This window comes from Erpetoichthys calabaricus, chromosome 1 (assembly GCF_900747795.2).
Source record: "Erpetoichthys calabaricus chromosome 1, fErpCal1.3, whole genome shotgun sequence".
NCBI classification, from domain to species: Eukaryota; Metazoa; Chordata; class Cladistia; order Polypteriformes; family Polypteridae; genus Erpetoichthys; species Erpetoichthys calabaricus.
The window spans coordinates 263,516,771-263,535,857 of record NC_041394.2 but is presented as its reverse complement, the minus strand read 5'-3'; the positions used below and the strand labels follow the sequence as shown (position 1 = coordinate 263,535,857).

The following is a 19,087-nucleotide window of genomic DNA, read 5'->3' as shown; positions in this document are numbered from 1 at the left end:
AGTGCTTTGGGGGCATACTGTATTTAACGTTTAAACTATAAATTGGCATTTAAAAGGCATTTTTTAACCACATCCCAAAGTCGCAGTTTTTCACAATTCACGGGTGCTCTAGGACCGTAACCCCCATGAATTTTGGGGGTGTACTGTACTGTACTTGTAGATCAATTACTTTACAGAAAGTTCTCATTTCCTTCAGTGCCCTGTGCCACCACGATCTGGATGAGATTCCCTGAGGCTGATGTAAGGGTGAAGAATACTAGGGGTCCTGTCCTTGATGAAGTCTGCACAGGCTCATTCTTTTTTGTATTTGACACTACCAATCACCAGAGGGTCAGATTATCTATTGGATGAAGAACTGAGATACTCATTCAAATTCTGTAGGATCCTAAGTCCGGTCTCAAGTCTTAAGATGTTCAGGAATATAATGTGATGTGCCCATTCAAGTTAAATACCTTCAGAAGTAGCGAACTGGGAGCACAGAGTGGTCTGTGATCACAGCAGGGGCAGGCTCCTGGCCTTTGTTAAAGATATTTAGTGCGGACTTATCCAGGGCAGCTTGTACCCATTAGGAATGGCTCAACTCCTGCAGTGGGGGAAACTGAGAGCATGACTAATGTATAATAGAAGGAGAGGCGTGAAAACCACTAAACAATGACGGGGGAGCAAGTGAATGAGCAATTTGAACAGTCCAATCTTCGGTGCATAAGGCAAGGTTTACCAATAAACAAAAAAATGTGAATTTCCCATTGGGATTAATAAAGTATCTATCTATCTATCTATCTATCTAAACAAACTATAAAGCAACTACTCCCACAACTGAGTGCCGACGCCTCCCTGGCATGCAAGCTTAGCAACATCTATGCATGCTTCAGTGTGAATGCTGCTAACACCCACCAGTGGTAAAAAATATCTGCATGGGGAGAACCACTCAGTGAAGAAACTGCATACACTTTGTTGGAATATGAGCTAAGGAGAGGTTTCAGGAAGGCTCAGGCAGCATTCCAGGACATGATTTTAAGATCTGTGAGAATCAGCTTGTTTCAGTTTTCACATTAAAATGTAAACTCTCCTCTCGGCAATCAAGCACCTGGAGCACTTTCGAGTGAATTATAAAAGGGGCCAGCAGCCACTACTCCGGGAGCCAGAATCGGTAGATTCTCGAAGTCGGGGTGGAGTTTCGTCGCTTCCGCCTGTAAACCTTTATCGGCGGGCAGCCGACACACACCCTCCACCCCCTTACCTGCTACGGGGAGATCTCCCGAAGGGGCCTGCGGTGAGTGCGCAGGACCTCGTTGGCTCGCGGTCAGCGGGGGAGAACGAGGAGAGTCCGAGTCCACCTCCGGCAGACGAAACTAATCTGTTTCGGGCTGCATGGGACTTGGAGGGCATCCTCCTACCCCTGCAGTCCCTTTTTCAGGTTTTTCAAGCCCTGCAAGAGGCTAAGGAAGGGTTGGAGAGGAAGCTTGCCGCGGGGCTGCTTTCTCCAGGCTGAAAGATGCAGCAGTACAGGTAAGTGAAGCCTGTGCTATATATGAAAGGGGAGGGCGGAGCGCAACAGCAGCAGTAGTGGTCAATTCTGCTTGCCAAGCCACCCCGCCTCCTACACGAGACGCAGCCGCAATGACTGACAGAGCAGCAGAGGAGAGTGCAGGGAGGCAGCTGACAGACATCAGCTGCCAAGCAGCCTTGCCTCAACTGCCGGCACCAGTCTCACGGGTGTCCAAAGGGGTGCAGATGGCACAGGGTCCCTCTTCTTCCCATAAGGGGACCCAGACTGTTGATGTGCCCCATAGAGAAGTAGGAGGACCCGGAAAAAGAAGACGGGGGACTCCTGACAGAAAGCAGCGTGAGCCCGTCTGCTTGAAGGCAATGGAGGGCTGCGCTGCGGAGACTTCACGAGCCCTCAGCTAGGTGGACGTCAGGGCAGGAATTCCCGTCCTGCTTCCGATCCCACAGAGGTCAGCTTAGAGGGGAGCTGCATTGCTATAATTGCGACCGCTGTAGTCAAGGCTGGTGGTGTTGTCCAGAGAGGACATTTGAAGTGCGTGGATGTCAGGGTAACACCCCCAGACCTGTTGCTTGTGTTTCCACAGGGCAGAGCCGCAGACTGGAAGATGCCGACTCCCCAACCTGGAGAAGACCAGCTCTCGCGGGACACCCCTGCACTCTATATTCAGGGGGAGCAGTCCTGGACGGTGTAATACCTCTCCCTGGACGCTAGATGGCCACCCCCCTAGGTTGGAGCGGTGCCTTGGTTTCCCACAGGGCTCCATGGGAATTGGAGTTGGGTGCAGCCCTGTTGGGTCCCGCAGGCACTGCCAGGGGGTGCTGCAGCTGGGACTCCTGAGCCCATATGGGCAACGTATTCCCAACACCGAGAAGTGCAGCCGGAACACGGCAATCAAGCACCTGGAGCACTTGCGGGTGAACTATAAAAGGGGCCAGTAGTCACCACTCCGGGCACCAGAGTCAGGAGGAGGAGGACAAAGCTGCCTTGGAGGAGAAAGAAGAGTGTTTTGTGGTATAGTGTGGTTTTTCTTTTCTTTGGTGTTTTTGGGGACTGTGTTGTGTCTGTGGGACACGGGGAAGACGTGCCCCACAGGTGAAGAAAAATCTTTTTGTTCATTTATACGTGCTTCTGCTGTCAGTCTGTGTCAGGTCGACACCTATATAGCACCTTTGCCACACTGTCTAAATGACTACTGTCTTGTCGCACTATTTCGAGAGGCTATCAAAAATCACATAAGCTGCTCTCTGCCAAAAGAACTGGATTCATTACAGTTTGCATATACAACAATGAACAGGTAATATGAGCACATATAACAATAAGCAGAGTCTGTCACAGTGGTATCAGGACAACATTGTACACTTGAATGTCGGCAAGACAAAGGTCACTGTGGTCTTAACACTAGAATTACCAGAGCCTACGAAAAAACTCGTATATCCGGCCCACCTTAAATCGCTTCTTAAAACCTTTCTCACCTCTCCGCCAGCGTCTTTTGTCATCTAAATGTACTGATAAAGACATGCTGCCAGCAGCCGGCTATTCCATCCCCCCAACGACTTAGAACGTAAACAGGCTTTTCCCAGCTCTTGCCTTGATTGATTACCTGGGAGTGAAGTGGAGTTTTAGAGTAGAAATAATAAGATTGTTATTTGAAACACACGCATTTCATATGTGTTGCATTTCTACAGTAATCTGTGTAAACACATTGTTAAAACAGAAACGTGTTATATATTCTAGTAGCAATTGACAAAATGTAGGCATAAACTATATAATGTATGAAGCCTGAAGTCCAAATATCAAAGAAACACTTTCACAAAAGGTACAAAAAAAAGCCACCACCAAAAAAACCCGCCTTAGTGTGAGACATTGACATGACTTAACTATCGCTGCTTCCGTGGCGCAACAGTATCAGTCACTGACTGGGAATCAGAAGGTCATGAGTTCGATCCTGCACAACTCCCATTTGAGAAGTGTTCTTATTTTCACTATTTTAGAATAAAAAGATACATTTGATTTCAGTCTGTAACAGCTGGTGTAATTTATGATATTTGTAAAGGTTAGCTTTATTTTTTTTAAATTCACTTTTCATTGTCTCAGTCGCGTTCAGGATCCATCCCTACCGCCCCCCACCTGACACTGCTGTTTTTACATAAAGACGCGCTGATATAGTGTGCGCAAGAACATGCAGGTGGCCAGTTGATGAGTGCTACAACGCACATTTTAAAAAAAGAAAGAGACAAATATATGTGACGTTTTGAAGAAATCATTTTATGACGCGAATAGTACCAATCAGAAAACATCGTCGAAGTAATGCAATATTATTTGAAAACGAACAGCGTCAGGTTGGGTGTGAAGTTATACTGGCGCTGTTTGAGTCAGGTCAGAAGCTGAATAAGCTGAAAAAGCTCCTGTTCTGACTCTAAGTAAAAAAGCATGAATTAATCAACAGAAATAACCGCGATTGACATTTTAAAGTTAACGATTTACAGTGCATACCAATTTATAAATTCAATGTCCGTTTGAGGAAAAAAAAAACACTTTCTTCAAAGCTGGGAATCGAACTCGCGTCTCTGTGGCACAGTAAGGCAGTGGTGCTCCAAGTCAGCAAACCGTCCTTATAACTTATTTTTTTTCAAGATCCATAACACACAGACAGACAGAGCACTGCGTAATACAGAGACAGACAGGCAGAGATATACAAACAAACAGGGAAGGCACATGTACTGAAAGAAAAAGCACTGAATAAGCTCACCCGCTCTAACATCACCCCTCCCCCGATCTGACTCTCTAAGTAACAGCGCAAGTACAGACACAAATCAAGTGCATGTGTGTACTGTATAATATTAACAAAAAGAGCAGCTTACTACTGAAAACGGCAAATATAGGAGTGAGTGGGGATCGAACCAGTACTCTTGATCACACTTGGTGATATCGATCGCGGTTATTTCTGTTGATTAATTCATGCTTTTTTACTTAGAGTCAGAACAGGAGCTTTTTCAGCTTATTCAGCTTCTGATCTGACTCAAACAGCGCCAGTATAACTTCACACACAACCTGACGCTGTTCGTTTTCAAATAATATTGCATTACTTCGATGATGTTTTCTGATTGGTACTATTCGCATCATAAAATGATTTCTTCAAAACGTCACATATATTTGTCTCTTTCTTTTTTTAAAATGTGTGTTGTAGCACTCAGCAACTGGCCACCTGCATGTTCTTGCGCACACTGAATAAGACAGCGCTATACGCAATCATCAGATTCAAATGTTAACAGTTATATAGCACAGAATGGAAATCAGCAGTTCTTAGCCTTCCACCACACAAGCTGTCATATGAACCGCCTACTGTAACTTGTTTTCTTTTTTCTTCGGTTATAGTCTTGAATAAAAGTGCACTTGTTTTGTTATACTTTTACATCAACATATGTTCCTGTGTTTGAGCTACATGGGCATGCTCAAAAAATACACGTATAATGCCACGAAAAGTGCATGCAGACACTTCAGTTCGCAAGCATTGGTACGACAATGCAGTCACAAGTACACTGCAGGGCTTTAGCGCGTCTTTATGTGAAAACAGCAGTATCAGATGGGGAGTGTCTGATGATTGCATATAACGCTGAAGTTACTGCTCTTTACTATGCTTTCCTCTGCATGTCCTGGAGTACAAAAGAAACAGCATACAGCAACACGTGGGGACTGGCAATACTGGGGGAAAAAAACACGCGGTCGTATGTATCGTGATACACTGCAGAACTATAGCGCGTCTTTATGTAAAAACAGCAGTGTCAGGTGGGGGGCGGTAGGGATGGATCCTGAACGCGACTGAGACAATGAAAAGTGAATTTTAAAAAAATAAAGCTAACCTTTACAAATATCATAAATTACACCAGCTGTTACAGACTGAAATCAAATGTATCTTTTTATTCTAAAATAGTGAAAATAAGAACACTTCTCAAATGGGAGTTGTGCAGGATCGAACTCATGACCTTCTGATTCCCAGTCAGCGACTGATACTGTTACACCACAGAAGCAGTGATAGTTAACACAGGTGGTGCAGTGGTAGTGCTGCTGCTTTGCAGTAAGGAGACTGTGGAGGATTGTGGGTTCGCTTCCTGGTTCCTCCCTGTGTGGATAGCGTTTTGAGTACTGAGAAAAGCGCTATATAAATGTAATGAATTATTATTATTATTATTATTATAATTCATATCAATGTCTCACACTAAGGCGGGTTTTTTTGGCGGTGGCTTTTTTTTGTACCTTTTGTGAAAGTGTTTCTTTGATATTTGGACTTCAGGCTTCATACATTATATAGTTTATGCCTACATTTTGTCAATTGCTACTAGAATATATAACACGTTTCTGTTTTAACAATGTGTTTACACAGATTACTGTAGAAATGCAACACATATGAAATGCGTGTGTTTCAAATAACAATCTTATTATTTCTACTCTAAAACTCCACTTCACTCCCAGGTAATCAATCAAGGCAAGAGCTGGGAAAAGCCTGTTTACGTTCTAAGTCGTTGGGGGGATGGAATAGCCGGCTGCTGGCAGCATGTCTTTATCAGTACATTTAGATGACAAAAGACGCTGGCGGAGAGGTGAGAAAGGTTTTAAGAAGCGATTTAAGGTGGGCCGGATATACGAGTTTTTTCGTAGGCTCTGGTAATTCTAGTGTTAAGGGGGAAAAAAACAGCAGAGGCATTATCACCCCCTCAGTATTAACAGTGAGGAGGTGGAGAGGGTGGACAGATTCTGGTACAGTTATCCACATCTCAGAGGACCTAACCTGGTTCACACATACTAACACCTTGATAAAGAAGACAAAATAATGTCTTTACCAGTTTAGATGCCTCAGGGATTTCAGGCTGCCCTCTCAATAACTAAAGAACTTTCACAGAACACTACTGAAAGTATCCTGAAAGGAAGTATTACTATGCTGGACCAAGACAAAGAAAGCCATCAACAATACCAGCAATCCCCACAATGACCTTGTTTCTGTGATTGAAGTTAGGTAAATGATACTACTGTCTTGAATAAAGAATAAGCCTAGAACTATGCAATGCCCTCAAGTTAACTCCCTTATATGAAGTAATTTGGTTATTAATATCTCATAAATTATATTAATGATTAAATCATGTATCCCTGCCTCATGTATTATTGTTATTGCCCTTTTATATTCTTTTTAATAGGAACAGTCAATGGAACTGAGCAACTAAACATTTCAGTACATATTGTACTATATGCATAATCTGTATATGACAAATAAAATTTGATTCAACTATATGGAAGGGAAATAAACAAAGAGCCATGGAACCAACTATAGCTTACATTTGTTGTGTGTTACTTTAAAATTTTGTCCTGTACTATTTGGTAACATAAGTTGCAGTCATACTGCACAACTTTTCCACAGATTTTCAGTCGCAGCCTTTGTTTACAATATCTTCGTGATTCAAAGGGGACAGTAACAGCGTGCCCGTGACAGCCAGTCAGTGGGACCAGTCTGTGACTCTCCCCAACAAAATCAAATAGGTCATAGGGGTGAGCTTTGTGTGAGACATGATAAACAATGAGCTTTTACCCAGAGGTAGAACGCAAGAAATGCAGCTGCAAGGAAATAGTGGAAACGCATGCTTTGGAACACACAAACAGAAGAGAGGCTTAGCTGTTTGATGTCTCATGTTTTTACACGTTATGATAGAATGGGAAATAAGAAAAAGGACAAGACTAAAGCCTAACTTGCCGTATCTAGAAAGCATTTGTACAGCACTAGTACAGTCAGGCAGGAAATTATTGGCTGTCAGAAAAGAGGTAAGCTTGTGATATTTTGGAAATGTGAAACTGTGGTGGAAAGTCATCATGGAATCGTGAAATCTGTGATCTCCTGCAATTTCTAGTCATGTAATCTGAAAAGATAGATAAATGTGAAACCTTTAAATCAATAGCAGTAGTAAAAAGCAAAATGAGAACTTCAGATAATCTGAGAAGGAATTTAATTACTGCTTTATGAATACATTGATACTCTTCGATTGCACTGCATCTGATTTGAATTATATTCTTAACCTATGGCTATGATTCTCACTAACTCTGATAAATCTTTGCTGTTCCAAATGAACTAAATTGCTGGATAGTGGTGCCCCAGTTCACCATTACCTTTTAATACTCCAGTAGAATCTCTAGCTATTGTGATATAATGCCTTGAAAAATATACCCTTATTAAGATTTGTGGGTCGCTGCATAAAATAGCTCTATACGGTGATGACATTTTGATGACATTTTGATCAACTTCTAATTTACTGTCTTCATTTTTATTTAGATAATGACACAGGCTAGGTGTCTGTGCGCTCACTCACACACATACACTTGTGTACAGTAGATTTACCATTTACAGAAAATGAAAATTTTCAGCCACTGAGTAATTAGATTTTCTATGGGAAGAATTCAACATTTACATGAGAGATAAGGCATTTGAGAAACATTTCCTGCATTAGCTTCATCAACTATTTACTTCTTGTATAGCCCAAACCCACACAAGGAATACCTCAACAGGCTTTAACAGTCCCTCCAGCCTTGACTCTGAGAAAATAAGAAAAACCTCTCAAAAAACAAGTCAAGTCAAAAAACCATGTAGGGAAAAAAAAAACCTTCTTGGGAGAGGCAGTTCAGAGAGAGATCTCCTTCCGGGTAGGTTAAGGCATGTAATGGGTGTCCAAAAAAAGGGGGTAAATGCAACACACAAACCAGAATACAAGTAATCCTCTTCACACAGCTAGATGGCCAACCTTCACCTCAATAATACAACAGTACAAAATACTTAGTTCTTGCACAGCACTCCTCACCAAGTGCAGGCACAGAGTGCGGTGAAATCTCTCAAGGCAAAATACAAGACTAGACTATACCACTCACTAAATACTGAGCTATCACATATAAGGTTACATATTTGTTAAAATACATCAATAATAAAGTAGAAACTAAATAACAAACTAAAATAAAAAGCAGAAAGTAATTAACCTAACAAACCAAGTTCATTCCTTGGCCAAACCAATCCAGCTCATGGAGTCAATCATTATCTATCTATCTATCTATCTATTATTTAACTTGGTGACTTTCCTTGAAGACTGTTCTAACATGTGAAATTCTATTATTCTTGGAGCCCTGTATTACACATCAGTATAATGAGGCAAAAACCCCAGGCAAACGTCTTCCACTACTCGTGGAAACTCCTTTATTTTTTTACTGATATGCATGTTTAAATGAACCAAAACGTGTGGGAACCTTTCAAATTCTGAGCATTATCTAGCATTTATTGGAAACTGTTCTTTAAAGAGGGTACCTAGGTTCAAGTATAAAGAGAGAAGTGTGGCATCTGAGAAAATCAAGGCAATATGCCCATTCAAGGTTAAAACATATTGTTTCACACATTTGTCATTATCCACATTACATCCAGACAACAAGCTTTTACCTGATAGACTGTATCTATGGCAGTGTTGGATCAACATTAAAATTTTGAGATCAATACAGATAACAGCTTTTGCACCTCAGCCCTGGTACAAAAATGATTCCAATTAAAATAACAGATAACTGCCCCTTCCCTTGGACTTGCGCTATTGCTAACATAAGCATAGTCAAACATGGTGCGGGGAGGATTTTGACATGTGTCAATATTCAAATACTGCTTTAAAGAGCATGTGGCGAGCCATTTGGGTTAAGCACATAAGATGTCAATACCATTTACTTGCACTAAAAAATTAGCTGGTATAGTACTGTTTTATAGATTTGGAATTTCGATTCTTTTTCTAGTACTGGTGTATAGTTCAACACTAATCTATAGTTAAATCTCATGTTTAAATACAAAAGATCTTGAAATATTTAGATAAATATGAAACATCAAATACAGAAAGCTGGATTTTGATATTTTACTTACCACTTCATCAGCAGTAAAGTCAATAAAGCCAGGGAGGATCAAGAAGTCACTATAAACAAAAACATGAAACATTTGTGTAAGGTAAAGGTCATTTCAAATGATATAAATTATCAGCAATTCGTAATTGTCCACCCATCCATTTTCCAACCCACTGAATCCAAACACAGGGTCACGGGTGTCTGCTGGAGCCAATCCCAGCCAACACAGGGCACGAGGCGGGGAACCAATCCCGGGCAGGGTGCCAACCCACCGCAGGACACACACAAACACACCAAGCACACACTAGGGCCAATTTAGAATCACCAATCCACCTAACCTGCAGGTCTTCTGGCGCTCCGGTTTCCTCCCACAGTCCAGAGGAAACCCACACAGACACAGGGAGAACATGCAAACTCCACGCAGGGTGGACCCAGGAAGCGAACCCGGGTCTCCTAACTGCGAGGCAGCAATGCTACCACTGCGCCACCGTGCCTTCAGAAAGAAATACTTAACAGTAAAAGGTGCATTATTTTTTTTTCACCAACACAGTGTAAATTCTATACATATTCCATGCTCCAAGTAGCTAATTTGTAAAGTATTTCCATGGGCCGCAAAACATTACCAGAAACAAACTTTACAATAACACTTTACCAAAACCCAAAGTATAAACTACATTTCTATTTTTACAGCTTCAACTATTTTATCTGTATCTCCTGAAACACCAATAAAGTGTCTCTTCTGCGAAGTGGTTCTTACCACAGCTGTAAAACTACAGTACTGTACTTGTATAAACAAAAAACACAACACACACTGTCTGCAATATTTTTCCTTGAATTGTTTTAGCAGCAGCACTGTCCCTGTGGAGCTCATGTGTTCTCTAGATACGTAGTTCAAAATCTTACATTCAAAGACACGTGTTACCTCTATTACATTTGCCGAATTTTGACTATTTAAATGTTTATCAAGGACCCTTGCAGTGAGCTAAATCTCATCCTGGGTCAGCTGATGTGATGGTTTCTTACAACCCTGTAATGGAATAAGCAGGCTCAGAAAAATTTAGGATTTCGTTATTTTGCCTCACCGTTCACAGTTTCAATTCTCTGTCCACTCACTGTTCGGAATTTGCATACTTTTATACCATATGTGTGGGCATTACCCAACATCTCTACAGACATACTTGGGGAGTGAAATGGTGTCTGTAAGTCAACCTAGTGTCAATGAGTATGAGGGTGTGTATGAGTGTGCCTCGATAATGACTGGTGTTCAGTCCTAGATTTTTCCTGCCTTGCATTCTTTTACTATTGTGATAAGCCCTGGCTTTGACAATGCTTAACTGGATTATACAAAGTTGAAAAATGTTTTGTTTATTATGCTGTATATTACACCCATGCATCAACAAGTGGATTGTGCAATGCTGAGAAAGGTTTGTATCATATATTACAGCCATGTATCAACAAGTCTGAGGGTACTAGGATAATAAACAATGCTAAAGTCAATTTCTTAGACTGAAAAATGTTGCAAATTAAAGTGCAGAAAAAGGAACAGACAATATGAAAGTAGCTGCTTGAACTGAGGCGGTTTTGTAAAAACAGAAAATTTGTAAGTAACCAACTTTTATGCAATCATGTTTTTCTTCCTGCACCTTGCACTTGGGCTACAACTACCAAGTCACAACATAATTATACCCGAATGAAACAACACCACACAAAAAGCAGTTTATGTATCACAGTTACATTAGCTAACAAAAATAACTGGCCGTATTTTCTTTCCAAATTGTCCAAAAAATTACATTCACTTGAAATTCTAAAGATAAAACTGAAAAACATGCCTTTGCAGTTCCTACTACGTTCGAATACAATGTTCTGTCACAGCAGAATTTGACAGGATCCCATTGCTATTATGTTTGACAAATCACTGACTGCTGCATATGGTTTTCTCTATTGCATTCATCCTTCTTGTCACCGAGTGTAATTTCAAAAAGACCAGTCTCACCCTGTTTGCTACACAATACCAATGATCTAGCAAAGAACTGAAATGTCTCAAATGTTTATTGGCTTTTGATTTGGACACTGCAAAATAAATTGTTAATTCACATTAGCTAAGTTTCCATCCAGTTTTTTGCGACGTTTTGTTATCGACAAACAGAATATGCGTAAAAAAAAAATGTGCGAAATTTGCTGTCTCCAGCCTGTTTCCATCCAACTGGCTTTTTATCAATAAAATGGTGTGCGTGATGACATCATCCCCCCCCCCCAAAACGAACTGTCGCATAACTTTTGTTGTATCGCGAAAAAAATCTGCCCTTGAGCCGTTTCCATACATAATTTTGTGTATGTCGCAAATTATCTACCTTTTGTTTTCCACGTTACACCCCCTCCACTAAACAAAGAAACAAAGAAATGGAGAGATTATTCAGACAGTTTTTTGAAATTTGCCAGCTTACTGTTATTTCATTTTCACAAATAATTGGAATTGTACATAATATCCGAAGACGACAGCAGAATGAAGCAGTTGCTTGTCTGATAGCCCTAGAGCTCGAAGAAAGTACCCCAGTGCGACGAAACCCACGGGTATGGGAGAGACGACGGAATAAGACCTTCTGGGAGGAGGTGGTGGAGAGACATTTAACAGAAAATCTCTGGCTGCAACATTTTATAATGACACGGCCGACGTTTGAGATGTTGTGTCGATTCATCAGTCCTGATGTTGCGCCCATCACAGGTTGCCACCGACCACCGGTTCCAACCCAAAAGCGGATTGCCATCGCCCTTTACAAGCTGGCAACCTGCGCCGAGTATAGAGTAGTTGGAGAAACTTTCGGGGTTAGTAAAACTACCGTCCATCGATGTGTATATGCTGTGTGCACCGCTATTAAAGAAAAATTAATGCAGCGTTATATCAGACTTCCGACTGTAGCGGAGGCCAATGAAATTGCATACCGCAATTCCTTGGTGCATCTTGTGCCACAGATTTACGGTGCGCTGGATGGCACGCATGTGCCTATTCTTCCCCCGACGGAAGGCTACCGCGATTACATTAATCGCAAAGGGTGGCCATCTATTGTTCCCCAGGCCCTTGTTGATGACAGGTGCATGATACGAGACATTTGTGTTGGCACTCCTGGAAGTGCCTATGATGCAGCTGTGTTTGCAGCATCGGATCTGTACAGGTGAGCCTACCTTTCAACATCCCTTCACAGTGCTATAACAACTGAATTAACTTGCTTCCCTTAAGGTTTTTAATTAAAACTGAAATTTGAATTAATACAAAATAACGACGTTTAATCAAAAAAAAAACTCTCTTCATCAGACCATGCGAACCGCTCCGCCATTCTCGTTTTGATTGCACGTGATGAAAATGTGACACATTTATTTGCGTTAAAGCAATTTTTTCCGACAAAAACTGTTTCCAATGTAGTTTTTGCGACATCTGAAGTATCGATATGGAATTTATGCGCTAAAGTTAAACGGAAAAATATTATGACGACATGTACAACATTTTATCGATAATTAGCATTTCTATCAGCTATATCGGTAAAAAAATTTGAAGCGCTAAATATTTTTTTCGCAAAAACTCCTTGGATGGAAACCTGGCTACTCTCATACTTCATATTTACACTTCTGTTTTGATTAAAAATAAAGGGTCAAACTATATAAATTAGCCAAATACACAAAAGGTTACAAATAAACTGCAGCATTTCTAGGCCTAACTAAATATGCTTTGTTCCCTGTCTAACAGGAGCAGAACATTTCCCAGGTCGAAAAACAGTTCTCCTAAACCATCCTCCAGTAATAAACTCTTTCATCTGGCCCCCAAATTTCCTCCTCTTGTTATTAATGTAGTATTATATGTCCACAGTTTCTGAGAAATAACTGTATAAAAATTTTTACTTTAGTAGCAGGGGATGTTGCCAAGGTGTAGTTGGTAAAAGGTGAAGGTTGAGACTTGAAAAGCAATACGATTCGTCATCATAACCAGAGGGCAAAACCAAAAAAAACATTTGATTTTAACTTTTCTAAGTCCAAAGATAGGAAAATAAAGCAAGGGCACCACCATCCTAATAGTCAGACATCACACATGCACTCAACATCAAGACATGTGAATCTCTGAAAGAGCTGGGGGCAAAAGGGAAAAATGCCTCCAAAGTAAACCATATTGCCACTTCAAATAAAAGTGCAGTGGCACTTACACATAATTTGAATAATACTTTAGCAGTGGTTCTGAAAGTGTAGACTGCAAGATGACAATTAATATATCAAGGAAAAGTGAAGTTTAAAACTCCCAGATGAATCAGTCCGTTACATAAATAGGCTATTGCCTAATAGCTGTGATGTTAAATACAGTTGAATCAAAAAATATTAAGACCCATTCACATTCTCCACAATTTATTGTGATGTAAATTTAATTTTAAAAGGATAAATTTGCTATTTTTGCCCATAAATCTAACCTCAATAGCTCATAATGACAAACTGAAAACAAGGATTCAGAAAAGTTTGCAAATTTGCTGAAAATCAAAAACTGAAATCTCTTATTTAAAGTATGTACTGTAGCACTCTAAATTGTGGTGAGGTGCATCCTGTGTGCTTTAATTACTCTTAGAATATGTTTAAAATAAAACTGGAGTCCATCTGTGACAAACAGTTCTGCTTGATCATAGTTTAAATAAGCAAACATGTGTATATAAGGTAGAGCAACTCACACTGCATGACAAGGCAAAAACTAAGCCATGAAGTCCAAGGAAGTCTCTGCAGACCGCTGAAAACAAACTGGTAAAGCATAGATCAGGGCAAGGGTATAAAACCCACTTGAAAGTTTTGAGTGTTCCCAAATGCACGGAGGCCTCAAAAATTGTGAAATGGAAGTATGGAACGACCAAGACTTTTCCTAAATAAAGGAAAAGGAAGGACTTCGAACTGAAAACTAAACTCTCCCCTCATTAACTGGTTTAGAGTCTTGCTTTAGTTCAAAAAGTGACTCCTATGTAGCTTTTTACAGAAGCTCTGTAAATAAATAAATAAATCCACAAATAGATAAATATATATGCACACACACTATGGTCTGAACATACACCAGAATGACCAAAACAGAAAACAATTTTAAAAAAGAAAAAACTTCTGACCAAGGGAGTAGCCAACGATATTTTACAAGAAAAAGCATTTGATTTGCATGTTTTAAGCATATGAATTGATAACAAATATGCAGCTTATGTGGCACATGTTAAAAAAAAAAAAAAAAAAAAAAAAAAAAAAAAAAGTCATCATTTGCACTTGTACATCACTGGATTTTATTTCCTCTCTTATGCCATAAACTTACTTCTTTCCATTCTACATGAAAACAGGAGATAATACTTTTTTCTTGGTCACCACTAAAAAGTATATGGGGTAAGTAGCATACATATATATATTATATATATATAAAAATACTGTATATACAGGTCAAATCCTGTTACAGCAACTACCGAAGTAATTAAATTCAGAATAAATACTTTTTGTGGGCCCGGACAAAAGTTCATACATCATCAGGTTTAACAGATTTCATTTCAACAAAATATACATTTCTGCACAACAAACCAAAAATGGCCCCTTAAGATAATGTAATGCAAAAAATACTTTATGCCGCTCCTACACTTTTCACCAATAGTCTGTTGAAAAATGTTCCGGTTTTGGGCAGTCTTGGTGAGGGTGTAGGTGTGATATCATACAAATAGCCAAATTCTGAGTCAGTGCTCGACTGAGCTTCTGCTGGGGTAGTTGTGTTGGGATGCTGAAATTGTTCTGTATTCATACCTGCTATGTCTACAAAAAAAAGTTACATCTAACCTCTCATTTTCATTCTGTATTCATACCTGCATTTCTATTACAAAATAACATTGCATCTATCGTCTCATTTTCAAATCAAATATTTGTTACAGTTTAAGAAGCACCCTTGAAGAAGAACTCAAGCTTGGTTCACAATTACACGAGACAGGAAGGTGAGTTTAGGTTTCCACGGAAAATGCAGGAACTTTATTACAGAATAGAGAAGGCAGGTATAGATTCAGAATTTCATTCAAAATAGGAGATGTTACTTCAGCCCTCAACATAGGAGCTGCAATCATTCTTTAGCTCCCATCTTCAGATTATAAGAAAACCAGTGCCTACGAATCACTGCTGTGACACACCAGGAGAGTGTGAGGAAGATGAGGTCAAAGGCCAGTGTTAAATGTTCTAAACATTGTGTGGCAAGCACATTAAGCAAGAGGCCTGATCCTACAGAGGACAACAAATTACTTTGCCCTTGGTTTACCGTTTACCAGGAGCAGCAAAGCAGCTACAGAGAGGTCCTTGCACCACTGCCGCTAGTGATGGCAAATTGCCAGTAACCCGTCACAATAGTGTAGGTATTTTCCATTATAACAAAATTTTTATGATCCCATAAATTTCGTTACAATGGGATTCCACCTGTATACATCATTTTTGGGTGGAATATTCCGATAGATAGATAGATAGATAGATAGATAGATAGATAGATAGATAGATAGATAGATAGATACTGATACAAAAAATAATATTAACGATTGATAATAATGCAGGTAAAAAACGGACAATATCTTTGTATAATGTTCATGTTTACCCCCCCTGGGTGGAATTCAAGAGTCACATAGTTTGGGGGAGGAACGATCTTCTCAGTCCATCAGTGGAGCAGGACAGTGACAGCAGTCTGTCGCTGAAGCTGCTCCTCTGTCTGGAGATGACACTGTTTAGTGGATGCAGTGGATTTTCCATAATTGATAGGAGCCTGCTGAGCGCTTGTCGCTCCGCCACAGATGTCAAACTGTCCAGCTCCATACCGACAATTGAGCCTGCCTTCCTCACCAGTTTGTCCAGGTGTGAGGCGTCTTTCTTCTTAATGCTGCCTCCCCAGCACACCACTGCGTAGAAGAGGGCGCTTGCTACAACCATCTGATAGAACATCTGCAGCATCTTATTGCAGATGTTGAAGGACGCCAGCTTTCTAAGGAAGTATAGTCAGCTCAGTCCTTTCTTACACAGAGCATGAGTATTGGCAGTCCAGTCTAATTTATCATCCAGCTGCACTCCCAGGTATTTATAGGTCTGCACCATCTGCACACAGTCACCTCTGATGATCACTGGGTCCATGAGGGGTCTGGGCCTCCTAAAATCCACCACCAGCTCCTAGGTTTTGCTGGTGTTCAGGTGTAGGTGGTTTGAGTCGCACCATTTAATAAACTCATTGATTAGGTCCCTATACTCCTCCTCCTGCCCACTCCTGATGCAGCCCACGATAGCAGTGTCATCAGCGAACTTTTGCACGTGACAGGATTCAGAGATATATTGGAAGTCCGATGTATATAGGCTGAAAAGGACCGGAGAAACTACAGTCCCTTGTGGCGCTCCTCTGTTGCTGACAACAATGTCAGACGTGCAGTTCCCAAGACGCACATACTGAGGTCCGTCTTTAAGACAGTCCACAATCCATGCCACTAGGTATGAATCTACTCCCATCTCTGTCAGCTTGTCCCTAAGGAGCAGAGGTTGGATTGTGTTGAAGGTGCTAGAGAAGTCTAGAAACATAATTCTTACAGCACCACTGCCTCTGTCCAAGTGGAAGAGGGATCGATGTAGCATATAGATGATGGCATCCTCCGCTCCCACCTTCGCCTGATATGCAAACTGCAGAGGGTCGAGGGCGTGTTGGACTTGTGGTCTCAGGTGGTAGAGCAGCAGCCTCTCCATGGTCTTCATCACATGTGACGTCAGAGCAACAGGCCGGAAGTCATTCAGCTCACTCGGACGTGATACCTTTGGGACTGGGGTGATGCAAGATGTTTTCCAAAGCCTTGGGACTCTCCCCTGTTCCAGGCTCAGGTTGAAGATGCGCTGTAGAGGATCCCCCAGCTCCGATGCATAGACCTTCAGTACTCCATCTGGACCCGCTGCTTTGCTGGCACGAAGTCTCCTCAGCTCTCTGCTCACCTGCGCTGTTGTAATTGTGGGTGGGGATGTCTCTCCTATGTTGGTATCAGCAGAAGGATTTGTGGAGGGTGCAGTACTCCGAGGTGAGAGTGGGATAGGGTGGTCAAACCTGTTAAAGAAGTTGTTCATTTGGTTTGCTCTCTTCACGTCTCTCTCGATGGTGGTACCCCGCTTCGAGTTGCAGCCAGTGATGATCTTCATCCCATCCCACACTTCCTTCATGCTGTTATTCTGCAACTTCTGCTCCAGCTTTCTCCTGTACTGCTCCTTCGCCGCCCTGAGCTGGACTCGGAGTTCCTTCTGCACGCGCTTGAGCTCATGCTGATCACCGCCTTTGAAAGCACTTTTCTTCTGGTTCAAAAGGCCCTTGATGTCAATTGTAATCCATGGCTTGTTGTTAGCATAGCAGCGTACAGTTCTTACTGGAACTACAAAGTCCATACAGAAGCTGATGTAGTCAGTAGTGCAGTCAACAACTTACTCAATGTTCTCACTATGTGATCCCTGCAGGATATCCCAGTCTGTAGTTCCAAAACATTCTCTCAGAGCCTTCTCTGCCTCCGGGGTCCACTTCCTGAATGATCGTGTGGTTGCAGGTAGGACCCTCACTTTTGGTTTGTAGTGAGGCTGAAGCAGAACCAGGTTATGATCTGCTTTCCCAAGCGCAGGCAGCGGGGTGGCGCTGTATGCATACAGTAAATCAATAGTCTTATTTCCCCTTACTTACTGTTAATAATAAGACTTAATACTCTTACTTCTGTAATTGCTTGTATTAACTGCAACACATTCAACTAGAAGTCTGTTCCAGAAAGCGAAATTATATAATCCTGGATTTCCGGATGAATCCCATCTTGCTATAGAGCAATTGATACATGTGGATTATCCAGTTCCAGCAAACCCATTTCAATAGGCTCACATAAATCACAGATTGTTAATCCAATTGGATTAACAGACATTCCCGGAAACCTAACCTCCCAAATCAACCAAAAATTACAAAGCTGAGAAAGAAAAGGAACAACTTTTTTTGCCAGCTATGCAAGAGGGGCTGGTTACAATGTGTGAAGATTATCGGCAGAGAAGCAAAATGGCAGAAGCAGCAGCTAAGGAAAGGGAGATGGCATGAAAAAGTATCACTGAAAGAATGAATGTGTAAAACAGTTAATCAGTGAAATCTGTGCTAACTTTGTGTGGTAAATTGCTGCATTATGCAAGTACCCCTGGTGATATTATTCTACTTGAAACATATACCTTCAAGTAAGCATTGCTTTTCATTTTTCATCACTCATCAAAAAAGTGTAAGCAAGGCCCATGACATTAAGTGTTTGGCATAAATCTAGTTGTTCTAATCATTACTGCGACAGATGTCAAATGGTATTCTGTTCGCACTGAATCCTGTACTGTCCAGTAATTACATGACAAAAGAAACCAAAGGTTAATTACATTGTTGGAGATTTCTACATGAAAAGAATTTAAAGTGCCCACTCTTTGAATGGTAACTTAAAATTTACAAACCAGAACCATCCATGATTTGCATCAATGCCAGCTCAAAGCCATAATGTACAACACTAAACCTGTCAAGTTTTAGAAAGGAAGCTTTAGATATAAAGCCTTGGATATCCATATTACTAACCGAGAATGCTAAACCGGATGATGGACGCAGGCACATCCGGCCATGGGCCGTAGCTGCAAAAAGACGTACTG

General features: G+C 41.1%; 1 protein-coding gene across 8 annotated transcripts in view; it reads right to left on the bottom strand.

The window, feature by feature from the left end:
• LOC114661625 (inosine-5'-monophosphate dehydrogenase 1b) overlaps positions 1–19,087 on the bottom strand; it is a 223,971-nt gene that overhangs the window by 115,192 nt on the left and 89,692 nt on the right. For all 8 annotated transcript variants that reach the window (XM_051930263.1, XM_051930295.1, XM_051930285.1 and 5 more), the window contains one exon: positions 9,432–9,480. In XM_051930263.1, the coding sequence (XP_051786223.1) occupies positions 9,432–9,480 (49 nt within the window). The remainder of the gene's footprint in view (positions 1–9,431; positions 9,481–19,087) is intronic.